This window comes from Lagopus muta, chromosome 7 (assembly GCF_023343835.1).
Source record: "Lagopus muta isolate bLagMut1 chromosome 7, bLagMut1 primary, whole genome shotgun sequence".
In the NCBI taxonomy this organism is placed as follows: domain Eukaryota; kingdom Metazoa; phylum Chordata; class Aves; order Galliformes; family Phasianidae; genus Lagopus; species Lagopus muta.
Window position 1 is genome coordinate 18,285,836 of NC_064439.1, and position 13,263 is coordinate 18,299,098.

A 13,263-nucleotide genomic window follows, 5' to 3' on the forward strand; every position below is an offset into this window, starting at 1 on the left:
AATGGCACTGGCAGCCTCCATGCCAGCCCTCTGGCAAACAGGCTGCCACAAGCACAGAACCATGGTCTGCTTTGCAGTTGTAATAAATCGATTTTAAATAGGTGCTGATTTCTTGAGGTGAGAAGAATATGAGTATGTGTCCTTTTTCCCATTCCTGTTAGAACAAATTGACACCTTTGGCTTTTTCTTAGTGCTCCTTGAGCACACAGTAACCAAACCGTAGAGATGCTCTCTTGCACTGTGACACCACATTCTTGACAGGGCCATGCTCATCTGCCAAGCAATGTGCCAGGACTTGAGCATCATGGCCTGCACAGGCCTGAGACTGGCAAATGGTCTTGGGATTTGGTGTTAGGTCCTGACATGGTGCTGCTATACTGCCATGCCCAGCAGCACCATTTTTAGCCTACTTAGATCTAGCCCAATTTATGAATTTTATACACCATTTCAGATCTCACTGATGCCTTGGAAACTCAGGCAACCAGGAAAATTTCCCTTTTTTTTATGACATGAGGTTATTGCTCAACTGAAACTGCCCTTTACTGTCATTTCCAGAAAACAAATACTGCTGTAATACCACTAATACCTTTGCATTCTGTGACTGATAGGGCGCTTGCCACTAATTTCAGCAGAGCTACGAATTCATTCTATGGGGCTGCAGCTGTAGAGTGTTCACAGCAGCTCACTCAGCAACTCTGTTTTTCCTTCTTTGGAGTTTGCTTGCATGTTTGCTATATTGATTAATGCTCAGTTCCCTGTTCAAGATAGACACAAAAGACTAAAATGAGAGAATTTTTACTGGCTTTTGTGTAAAGGCAATGTCTGCTCTTTTGTGCTTTATGTAGAGCTGGCCTGAAGATAAGAATAAATACACGTAGAGAAGGAAATCCATACAAATTTTTGGACACATATGGGAAAAAGCATTTCATGATAGTGAGGTTTCGTTGCCTCACATACTTGAGTGCCTTTTTTCAATTTTGTTCTTTCACACTATGGAGAAAATTGAACTGTAAACTTCTAAACAGATTTAATGGGGATGAGCAACCAAATTTCTCTCTCTCACTTTTCATAGCTGCCCCCAGAATAAGCCACAGAGAGAAGAAGCCACTCTCCTCACTGCATGAGTTCACTGTCCTTGCTAGCCTGCAGAGCTTTCACAATTTCCCCGCTCTCTGCAAAAAGAAAAAGTTGACAAGAAGAGTCTGGGGAGGGAGACCTCAACATGATTTTCCTCAGGGGAAATGGTCATTTTCTGGAAAGATTGCAGTCTTCCTTTGGAAAATATTTCTGAGGAAAATTTCAGATCACTGCTAGCTTTGTGCCAAGATTTTTCCTGTCTGAACACCAGTTCTGAGTTCTTCCTTACACAGAACATTTTTTTTAAATAAGGTGTCACAAACAGTGATAAAGACATTTAAAATTGCTTGGAGGGGAGGCAGCGTTGAAAAATAAAAGTATGTGTTTCATCACTACTTTCATCATTTCTGTCATAAGAAAAGATTACACTGTTTTTCTTCTTATCTAAAATGAGTAATCTGACACAAACTGAAGGCAGTTTAATTTTCTCCTTTGACCAATATTTCACATAGTAACTACATGTCAATGCTCAGCAGCATTTTCTGTTTGTCTTCAAAGATGATGAACTAAGTGAATCTTAATATTTTTAACTTCTACAGAAATTTTGAGTTTTTCTTGCTTGTGGGCAGGTTCCTTCTCTTGTGTTCAGATGTACAGTTTTAAGTATGATAAAGCTATTTCTGTAGTTTACTGCATCATTTATAGACATATTACATGTTGTCAGACTGTTTAATGAAAGTATTTATTTTTTAATTTCATAAAATCTCGTTTTCAAGATTTTTTTTGTAGACTGATAGCAAGTATCAGTCTCCTAGACTTCTTGAGTTTTGTTTTACAGACATAGATTGGGTAGTCACATTATTTATCTAGAGATTAAAATGGACTTTTCTGTGTTATACATTTCCTTCTACAAAAATCTTTGTTATGAAACTCAAATTCAGAGCTCGACTTAGTGACTTTTAAAGAGAAGTGTAAAAAATAAGAAATATAATAATATCCCAAAACAGAAAGTGGGTCAAAGTTAAGTGAAAAGACCACAAAGATTGCTTAATTCACCTTCATATTCACACACTGGCACACACGTAAGAGAAGAAAAATAATACAAAAAAGAGTAGCTACAGATCAGTTCAACCTGAAGTCATACTTACATGCATTATATTCCTGGAAATACTAAATGGTACCACCACAGAGCAGATATTATGCGAGTGACCTATTATATTTGATCTCTCTGGAGATACTATTTCATATTTATATAAGTTGCAAAGAAAGGAATGCCTCTTATTTATTTCCATGGAAACTACAACAGATATAAAGAGAACAAAAACGTTATTTGATAGAGAAAGATAGATTATTTGTCACTATCACTGTGGTACCTAAGTAGCTAATATAAGGATTTCAGATTTCAGCTGTGTCAGGATGTGGCAGAGAAGATTTCTGTTGCATCCTTCTAGCCAGGATTTTGTGTTTACAGGTCACCAAGGGGAGACTAAGTATATCCCACAGGGAGAAGGAAAATGGCACTGGCAGCCTCCTGCAAACAGGCTGCTGCAAACAGCCCTCTGGCAAACAGGCTGCTGCAAGCACAGAACCACTCAGCAGCTGTTGATGAATGTCAATGGGTGCAATTTTTCTCAATGTAATATTTCAGCTACACACCTTCACTTCATATGCACTCACATATTGGATGCCACTTTATCTGACTGCTCCTCTGCTGCCATGTGTCTCATGGAACAAAATGTGATGGAGTATTGGTGGGAAGGTGCAGCTTCTACTGCCATACCACCAACATCCACCTCTGTCACTGTAGGCAAACATCATAAATTCGCAGCAGTTTTTGTATATTAAATAAGTAAAATTTCATTTAACTAAAGTTTGGAAATTCAGCATGAAATAAATAGTAATGTATACAACAATAGTTGTAAGAATACTGATGAAATAATCCTTATAAACATTTTTAAATGTTTGTGTTGAACTGATTTACAAATCTGGGAATATTCTGCTTACCTGTCCAAGGCTCAACTAGGCAGCTATGTAACTGTGATTCTTTCAAGGTTGCATAGGCCAGTAAGATTAATGTGAAAAGATTAAAAAGAATGGGACTATAATATAGCAGCTCAGGTATTCCTACTATAAGCTAAAGAAAGTATTACTATCCCAAGTCAGTGGACACTTGACTGTAGTTTCTGTTAATTTTCTCATGCTGGGAGTTGATTGCTTTTGATTTTTAACATCTTGACTACATAGCTCATATGCCAACATTAAATTGTAGATGTTAAAGTGGCTAAGTAACAGTTTAATACAATATCTATAAATTATGGGGTTTTGGAAAAAAATAACATTTGGGTCAGCTTCTTAGAATGGGAAATATCTTAAAAGAGACAATGTGAAACAAGGGAAGTAGAAGAAGCATTTTTTGTGGCGTTTGTGTAGTAATTACTCTTTTGCCACTGATAATGATATATTTGTAATATTTCTATCTTATTGAAGACCATTTGCTTTGCCAGATGCAAAATGTAATCCTTACAGGGAGCTTATAAACTTTTTTTTCTGTATCAGTTTAAGTTGTGTGTGTTTCCCCAGAGACACGATCATGTTGGATTTATGCTATATAGAGATGGTACATTTTATGTTTCCTAATTTGATGCTTTTGTTCATATAGTAGGGTTTTAGTTTCAAATCCTTCTCCTCCTGATCAGCTTTCTATCTTATTTAGTAATTGCTGTTTTCTTGGGGATTATATTAATGCTTGCTCCTGAGACCTATTAGAAAATGAATTTACTTGCTCCTTGCTGCTTCTTCAGGAATCAAAACCTGGTGAATTTTCTTAATGTAAGCCTGAAAGCTTATGACAAGGGTAAGTGCAAGATCAGCTTTTCAGGCAGTTTCACTATGTGAGTGTGTACATATGTAAGTGGAGTACACTACAGTGAAAGCTGGATGGACACCTAACATTGAGCTGTTTCAACTGTAAAAATAAATTTGTTTTTAAACTCACAATCCAATTCCATTTTCCTTTTCCGTGATGACAATAGAATATAAATATTATTTTTTTTGTTAACCTGGGGCTAGTCCAAATGTATATTATGCTAGTAATTTCCTAACAGTGCATGAAATTGATGCTTGGGCTATAAGTATTTCATGTAAATCTTTTCAGTTACAAGGTATGCACAAATAAATACAGAAAAAGAAATGCTGAGTTTATGCTTATTTAGCAGATAGATTCAAGTATATTTTGAGGATAAAAAAGCAACAAAAAAGGCTTTCTTTTCACTTTTATTTTTCCCTGGGCTGCCTTCTCATCTTTTTAAGGCTAATTTTCTGTTTTTGTATGTGCATATTTATTTTTCTTCATCCTGTATACTCAAACCTGCAATAATAGACTCAGAGAAATCTCCCTGCTGACTATGTCTCATCTGTCTCTCTTTTGGGCAGAAGCTGCTGTCGTTTAAGGGTTATGGTTCCATTAAGGAGCTTAATAATTAATTACATTTATTCCTGAGTAGGGACACACTACAATGCTAGATTTATCTCAGCTCATAATATTACATGTGCTCACTAAAGTATGATGTTGCTCTTTTCAGGTTCTGTATAAACAAAAACATGATGCTGAGAAAGGAACTTCAGATTATGCACATATGAAGGAACCTCCGGATATTAAGCATGCCATGGAAGTCAGTAAATACCAGAGTGATGTAAGTACTCCCCCACCTCACCAGTTGAACTCATCAAGTGAAATTAGTTTCACTTGTTTTGGCTACCTACTAACTGATAGGAAATGGGCATGGAATGTTTTCATATTTCATTAATTGAAATTTTTTTACATTATACACTCTGAAGTATTTTGGGACATGATGTGTGTATAAGGTAAGCTATGAGTGATGTTATGTGATTTGTGATAAAGAGCACTGGAATGTGTTTTTTACCATTCCTTAATAGTCATTTTTATTGCTGTTAAGAGCTATGGATTCAAAGTAAAATTACAGAAAGAAGGATTACAGAATTTTTAAAATTAATCTATACTTGTACTTTAAAACAGTTTGCATGAACAGTGATGTAGCTTCGGAGTCTTACACTATCAACTTTTGGATGATTCAGTTAAGAGGAGGAAAGGAGGGTAATTTTTGCCCTGCTATTGCACATTTTTATGAACGTGAATTATTTTCTTCCTGTCTCATGAATACATACCCCAGTGAGTTCCAAAGAATAATTTCTGACTGATGTCACAAAATCAGAACCATAGAGTGGAGTTTGATACTTCATACTAGTTTATGCCACTGGCTGAAGTGTTTGTTATCATTTACTTAGTTAAATAATTTAAAATAAATTATTTGGCTATTTAGTGTTTGTTTTTTTAAAAATTAGTTTATTTTTTTACTGCTGCTTGTTTATTTCTTGAAGTGCTTTTGTTTTTCACAATATAAGAGCCTAATAATACTATTTGTGTTTTTTATTAGCTTCAGTTCAGGTTTGATCTCACAATCCCTTATGCTGTTCTCTACTTACCCAAAGACAACTTTGAAGAAAATGTATGTTAGTCTTAGTTTTTGTAAAAGATTATTTAAGAAAAAAGTAAAGTTTAAGAGAAAATTGTCTAGAACAGTGAAACCATTTCAAAGGGAGCACAAAGCCCTTATAAACAGCTTACACCTATTTACCTTTTAAGTTGTGTTCTAGTACTGTTCTATTTAGATAACAATGTCAAGTCAGGTAAGTAGATGATTTTACAACTCTCTTGTTTCTCAGATAAATGGGATATTTCTTTGCTGCTAACAATATAGAAAATAAAGGTGTTCATTTTGAATTATCTTAAGTTTACCCTGTCTTCCATACTGACAGTGTAACAAACACTCAGGTTGTACAGACTGAAAGTTAAATGTCAGTGTTAGATATATGTTCGTGTGTACAGAGTCTTGACAGCTGGCCGCTGATTATAAGGCTGCTGGAAAACTTCAGGGAAGCATTATGTTTGCAGAATAACTTTTTTTTTCCTGCTGGGAAATACTTGAGCTGTAACTCCCAGAAGAGATTTGCAACCTACCTAGATTACAGAATTCCCTCTTCCTGTCAAGCTCTGACCATCTCTGCTGTTGGAAGCATCAGGATGTCAGATTCAAAGAGGATACAAGCTGAGAATGTGAACTCTCTTCATCAGTTCATGTTTGTTTTTTACCTAACTAGGAATGATTGCAGATTACTAGGGAAGGAAATCGTATTGGGAAGAGAGATGGAAATCATTTTCAGAGTAGGTGGTGAGACTAACAGGAATATGAGATGAGTTTTGGAGTCAAATTCATCATGGTCTGAGGATTAGTATGCTAGCACAAAACCTACTCCCCTTCTACAGCTGTACATCACCTGCTAACAGAGTTAAGGAGGGCAGGGTACAGATGTGGCAGTAAATGAAATTCAGTTGTTACATCTTCTTTCATCCTTAAAGCAAGCAAAAAAGGAAATGGAGGCAAACACAGGAGGGAAGCATGTTTTGATAAATGAGAACTTCTAACAGCATATTAAAAATGATGAAAAAATACTGCAGAAGGTATTTTGTGCCTGAACAAACTTAAAAAAAAAAAATAAAAAAAAAAATCAAACAAAACCTCCAAATCTAACCAGTTAATTTCATCTGTCAGAGATTTCTGGTTGCTCATGGGGAGCTATAGTGCAATGGAGCTATATCTGTATCACACATAAAAGAGCAAGTTTTGTAAGTTCAGTTATTGTTCATCAGACTTACACAACTCCATTGGGTCATTATTTGAGCACCATGCTTAATGTAGGTTGTGGATTCCTTGCTTTGCAAGTAAAAGTTTTAATTCAGAGCCATGTGTCTTTTTATCTTTAAGTCAGAGTAAGGAATAGCAAGTGTCCCAGATGTGGAGCATTTCTCTTTCAGAATGTAGACTATTTGTAGAATCACAGCTTTGAAAGTGCAGTGTAAAAAGAAGGAAACTACTGGGGGAATAGAAGGACAAAGCTTTTTATCCACCACTCTGTACAGTATACCTATGGGAGCAGAATGCGTGTTTACCTACAATGGTCTGCCAACTCAATTCAACCTTTACATGCAGGGTTTGCATCTAATAGGATTAGGATGTGTTTAAGACTATTTACTTAGGCTTAAAATAAGGCTGACATTTATACTCAACTCTGTGAAATGTGCAATTTCCTTTAAAAATTAAGACTGTGTTCAACTTACAATACATTTGTGCTGACATTTGGAAGCTGTCATGTGCTCTAGGCCTTCACACCACTTTGAATATCATTAAAATATTGTATGAGTGTGGGTTGAAGCTGAATAATAGGGAAATACTATAAAATCTCCTGAACAATGTGATCATGTATAAAAAAAAGATTTTTCTCTTCATTCTTCCACTGAAGAAAATTGCTTTTAACAAAAGTGAGTTTTTTAATAATAGGGAATTGAAAAATAATTTAGATGCTACACAATGCTTATATATACAATACTTTACAAAAGCATGTTTATCCACATTGGAGTACTTTTCTCTATAAATTATGTTTCTGTTTTTTGAAGTGAATATTAATGATGTGACTTTGGCGTGCAAAAGCATTTGGAGAAATGTAAATTAGGGCCTGTCTTAAGTCTGTGCTAGGCTGATGTCGTTTGTCTCATCTGGAAGTTTCCAAACTTGAAACCGAAACTAGACTGTGGTCTGTAAAAAGTGGTGGTCTGGTCACATAACTGAATTACCTTACATGAGAATCAAATGGATGGAAGAAAGGAAGAAATTAAACACTGAAATAACGTGACAATTAGGTTTCTGAAGGAAAGAAAGCACTTGGTTTTGCACACAGCATTTGATGAAGATACAGATCCCATTTTTTTTTCTATTTTATGACCTGGTCCATCACTGAGTATCATGAATTTCAAAACAATGTTGAGTTTCTAGCTGTTTTCATGTTCTGTGTGGTTAAAATTCCACATATTTTCCTCATGCTGTTGCTTTGTATGAAAGAAGTAAGTGCTGATCTCTTTTTACAAACAGCAGAATTGCAGTAGACTCATCTATGAACATTTAAAGACAGTTTGCAGATCTGAAGTTAGAGTGTTTGTATCTGTCCTCTTAGTTTTGATACCAAACAGTGATGCTTGACAGTTGAGCAAAGGTTTGATATTTATATATATATCTGTATGGTCTTTCCAGTCCAAATGATTTTGGTATCAGTACTTTTACTTTTCCATTAATCATCTAAATTTGAATATTTAAGTAATCCATAGTATCTTAGGAGTGCATTTTTTCCGTGTTCAAGATATTGTGCTGTCATAAACCATACATTTACGTACTTTCTAATAAGACCAAATCAGCAGATTTCAAATGTGCTTAAATAACATCCTCAACATACCAAGATGTTGGTGTTTGTTTTGATGTAGATTATACTAAATTCAAGCTTCTCTGGTTCTCTATTCAGCATCTGCATTAGAAAAATCACCTTTCCCTGACTAACTTTCTGCAGACAGTGATTGTCAACAGGTCCCTCTGGACCACTTCTGGTGCTGAAAATGATGTGTTTGCTCCTGATATAATTGGGACCAATCAATTTTCAAGCGCATTACTGGAAAGGGTGACTGCATCAATCTGTAATGGACCATAAATGTGTTTGTCTTTCTATGTGAGCTGGGAAACAGTTTTCAACATTATTTAAATGGGGGATCAGAAAAGCTGTTGCCAATGACCATTGTCACCAGTTAGTCATTTTCTTAGTGTTGATGGACCCCAAAGTGCAGATGATAGAAAAGGGGGCAAAGACACGACTGTCAGACCATTACTAGGTGGACTCGTATTTGTCTGAAAATGCTAATCAAGGACAAACTGTAAGAGACAAATTATTTTGCAGATAGTTGTACCCAACTTTTTCCTGACATCCATGTCTGTGAAGCTCAAGAAATCAAAATGTGTACAAATCCACTTGTGCACATTTTAATAATTTGTTAGATATAGATTGGAGTAGTTTTGGAACAGAAGAGGACAAAGTAGTGCAAGAAAAGTCTGAGTCCCTTAAACCTGGGTGTGCTTGGGTGACTGTGTAGAAGAAGTTTCCATTTGTTAATTGACAATTTGAGATTTTTTTGTAGTTTCGTTTGAAATGTGTTTACTGTGTAGCATTGTAGTACATCCCAATGACCTGGTACCATCATGAAAGGTGAAATCTCTGTTTATCCTCTGTGGGCCTCATGTCTTTTCATAAAGCTGGAGATTGGGCCCTGTTTAAATTGGCCTGCTCATTGTATGGAAACCCTGAATATTTTTTTCAGCTTTGCAAAAATTATTGGCAGTTCAGAGTGTGTCTGGGGTTTAAAGATGGAAATGGCTTTTGTTCATTAGTTTTATGGATACTTTAAAAATACTCAGCAGTGTAACCACTTTAGTAATTTCAAATCAGGGGTAGAAAAACACTTTATATTTAGTTGATATTTGTAATTTTTTCCTTTTTGTCCTTTTTTTCCCTCTGGTCTTCTGTAATTCTTCATTTAGATCACTTGCTGCTGCTCCTTAGATGTCAGTGTCTCAGTTTCTTTTTCCTGTATAATGTCCTGTTTGAGCAGATGTTTCACAGACGTGTGTTCCTCACAAGAAAGACCATTTCTTGAGTCTCCAGTGATGTCTTTTGGTAGAGCTTGAGCACCGCTTTGAAGAGAAGATTGAGTGAGGGCTCCGTGCAATGCCTGGAAATGCTAGTCAGGGTCTGAGCCCTGAGCTCTTGATGAGGGGCTGAACAAAATCTGGAGAAAAGACCTTCCATGTGCGTTTCTGCTCTTTCCTTTCCGGGTGCTTTCCCTTATTTATTCTTTACTTGACCAGGCTACTTTTTCTCTTCTCTACCTTCCACCTTCTTGGTGCCTGTGTGTGCATGCACTGTGCTGGTGGCTTTGCCCTTTCTACATCTGTTCCCCTGCTCTCTCAGAATAGCTTTCCTTTTACTGTTCTATTGTAGCACTATAAAAAAAATCACTAGATGGAACAGAATAGCAGCTGTGTAATAGAGGCCAGCACACTGTCCCAATGGGAAAGGGTCAGCATCCAGGGACTGAGGTTATTCAGGAAATGGGAAACATATTTTTTCTTTCTTTGGCCTACCTCTGACAAACTACTGTTCTGCTGCATAACATTTTTATTCTCACTGGAGTATGACAAGCTGCAGAATGGAGCAAATATATATTGCAGACATTTGTAAAATGTTAGATGACTTTCCCTGAGACATAAGTAATAGGTACACTGGTTTAGGTGCAGGAAGAATAATAATTCACATGCAGGGAGCTATAGCAATTGGCCTTGCATCTAATATAATTGAAAATGGCGAAAAACAAAGAACTGTCACTGTCTTATTTCTTCCTCCCCTTTTCCCCCTGAAATTAACCACAATCTATTATTTCATGTACTGCATGATCATGTCATTTGGAAGCAGTAACTGACCACATTTCCTCAACTTTATCACTGCTGTTCTCAATTCTCTGTTGTTAAATTCACTCCATTCCTAATTTCTATTTTGAGCACATATGCTGGTCTTTAATTTGCAATTTACATGGATGATAGGGTGCTATTCACAAACCTGTTTCAGCTGCTTCTGTGGTTTTCACCTCACCTCATGTGGTCATTAGGATGAACAGCATATAATTAACTAAATTCATGTAAAGCCCTGAATTGCAAATGCATCTAGTTTCTTAAAAATAAATGAAGAAAAGAAACTGGAGCCTAACCAAAACAAAACTTCAGTGGCTGTAATAGCCTAGACAAAATAGTTTTTATTTTATTGATAGGTGGGCTATTTTCATGCAACTTATTTGTTTATTTATGTTATCATTGATTGCACTTGTGTGTCAATCATTGTAAGTTAAAAAATCATAAAATCTATTTGTGGGCAAACAGCCAACAGTTTGATGTCTATTTAGGTTGTCTACTTAGTTGAGGCCATATGGTTGCAATATTACTTTCCTGTTGCCTATAAAATATATGCCAAAAAGTAAGGTTTTTTTTTTCATTGTTCTTGGGTGTGGTTTTTTTTTTTCTTTTTTTTTTCTTTTTTTTTTTTTTTAATTTTTACATGACATTTCTACAGTTTTGTCACTTGGCGCTGCTCTTGATGATTGCTAGACTTATAGGTGAATTTGTTGCATTGTGGCCATACTAAAACTGTGCACTGGAAACAGGAATTGGATATACTGGTTATAGTACATAAAGCTTCAACTGAGTGAACCTTTCAGGACTTTCTTCACAGTAAGGATGATGGAGCCGCTCAAGGATGTTGTGGATTATCCTTCTCTGGAGATAATCAATCTGGATGCCTACCTGTGCAACCTGGGCTTGGACTCCATGATCTCTGGAGGTCCCTTCCAGCCCCTGCAATTCTGTGACTTTTTAATGGTGAAATACAACTTTGAGAGGTCAGTTACCACTGTTAAACAGTACAAAAAGAAAATATACAGCTGTCCGGTAGAACAGGAATTATTTTTATACTTAATATCTCATGTGGACTTTATGACCTCTGACTTTTGCATGGAACTTCAACTTGACAGACACTTTTGAATACCAGAGATGATATTCTTAATCATTCAGAATAATTCAGTGAGATGGAAATTGACTTGGATTGACACACGTTATAAAACAAGGGAGAGGAAAAAATCTATGGGCTGGAGTTAGGAAAAAGATAGCTTGTGGTCTGTGAGCTTTGGAGCACCTCTGAGATCTAGACTGCTTCTGCAATTGCTTTGCTAAATAGTGAGTGCTTGGACTCTCCTATCTGTGGTTTAGTATTCTGGCCAGTCTTCTGAGCTCATTCATTATTGTAGTGACTTCTGCACAAATAGAAAGATCCAGTCTTGTGTGCTGCACATGCTGGAACACTCAGCCTTCTTGTTCCCATGATTGTGTAAAGTAGAGGATAAGTGGAGTTGCAGGGAATAACAGCGTGCTGTGGTGGGGTTGTGTCATTTAATTACAGCCCAGCCTCATGACTGGCTGTTACTGAGAGGGCGGTTCACCATGGTACAGTTACAGGCTCTCATCAGTGTAGCTGCAATCTGCTAGGCTACATATCCTGGGGGCATTCATTTATATTAAAAGAAAAGCGTACAGCACAGAAAAAACAAACAAACAAACAAAAAACTGTCCTCTTGCAATTCCCCTGAAATTTAATGATAAAACCTAATATTTGGGTCTTTTCAGCACTTTCATTTTCTACTATGCTTCCAAGTGAAACCATTTTTCATTTTAATATGGTATTTTATGCTTCTGAATTTCTTTCTCAGCCTGTTATCCTGTGTGTAGGTCTTACTAAATAAACTCTGTCAAGCAGGACTGTGTTGGCATAAATTAGGTGGAGTTTCACTGAATTTGACTGCTGAGCTGATAGGTCATTCAAAGATGATTTATAAACTTGAAACTTTTTTTGTTTGTTTTAATCAAAACTGTTTCTTCTTCTGTGTTTTGTTTTGTTTTGTTTTTCTTGACAGGTGTCATATAAGAGGGATGTGCAAGATACTCACAGATACACTGAAGTGCTGAACAGGCCAGACATAAAGATGGCAACAGAGATAACAAAGATAATAAGTGATGTATGTGCTTCTGATAGTCTATTTGTACTTTTTTAGACATTATTATTCCAATTTCAGTCAAATCATTCAGAATGCTTCTGAAATTCTCATATTTCCAAGCAAGAGCAGAAAACATGCCACTCCAAATCTGATAGGAAGCATTGGAATTGGGGAAATAACTTGCCTGGAATGTTACGAAGTTGTGGATTGCTTGCTTTGATGTTGACATCCTGATGTTTACAACTGGCGACTAAAGACAATGTTACATTTAGTGAAGTTGGTTTTGTTTCAGTTTCATTCATTCTAAAAATTAGATATCTGCTGTCATGTTGGGGAGCCTAGTTGGGGAGAGGTGCACCTCCCAGTACCTTTTTCCTCCTCTTACTCCCTCTAGCAGTGGCAGGGACATGCAGCTCCCATTGTCCTTAGGAGAGACTGTGTTGGCAGGCAGCACCCTCCTCCATGCAGCTCCCATCCCTGAGCTCTGCGCTCAAATTCTTGTTCCTTCCACTGTGACATCTGCTAGTGGATTGGGCAAGGAGCAGAAGCAGTTATGTGTGATGCTATTTAACTTGTTATTATAGACTATATAAAAGCATATAAACTCTATAAATATATATGTGTGTATCTATATAATG

The 13,263-nt window shown here is 36.5% G+C and overlaps 1 protein-coding gene across 7 annotated transcripts in view; it reads left to right on the forward strand.

The window, feature by feature from the left end:
- NEBL (nebulette) overlaps positions 1–13,263 on the forward strand; it is a 239,758-nt gene that overhangs the window by 162,982 nt on the left and 63,513 nt on the right. For 5 of the 7 annotated variants that reach the window (XR_007378036.1, XM_048950458.1, XM_048950457.1 and 2 more), the window contains 2 exons: positions 4,659–4,769; positions 12,545–12,646. The exons of the other annotated variants lie outside the window; for them this stretch is intronic. Coding sequence is in view for 4 of the 5 variants with exons in the window: in XM_048950458.1 (XP_048806415.1) it covers positions 4,659–4,769; positions 12,545–12,646 (213 nt within the window). In the remaining variant the exon portion in view is untranslated. The remainder of the gene's footprint in view (positions 1–4,658; positions 4,770–12,544; positions 12,647–13,263) is intronic. 7 annotated transcript variants of the gene reach the window in all.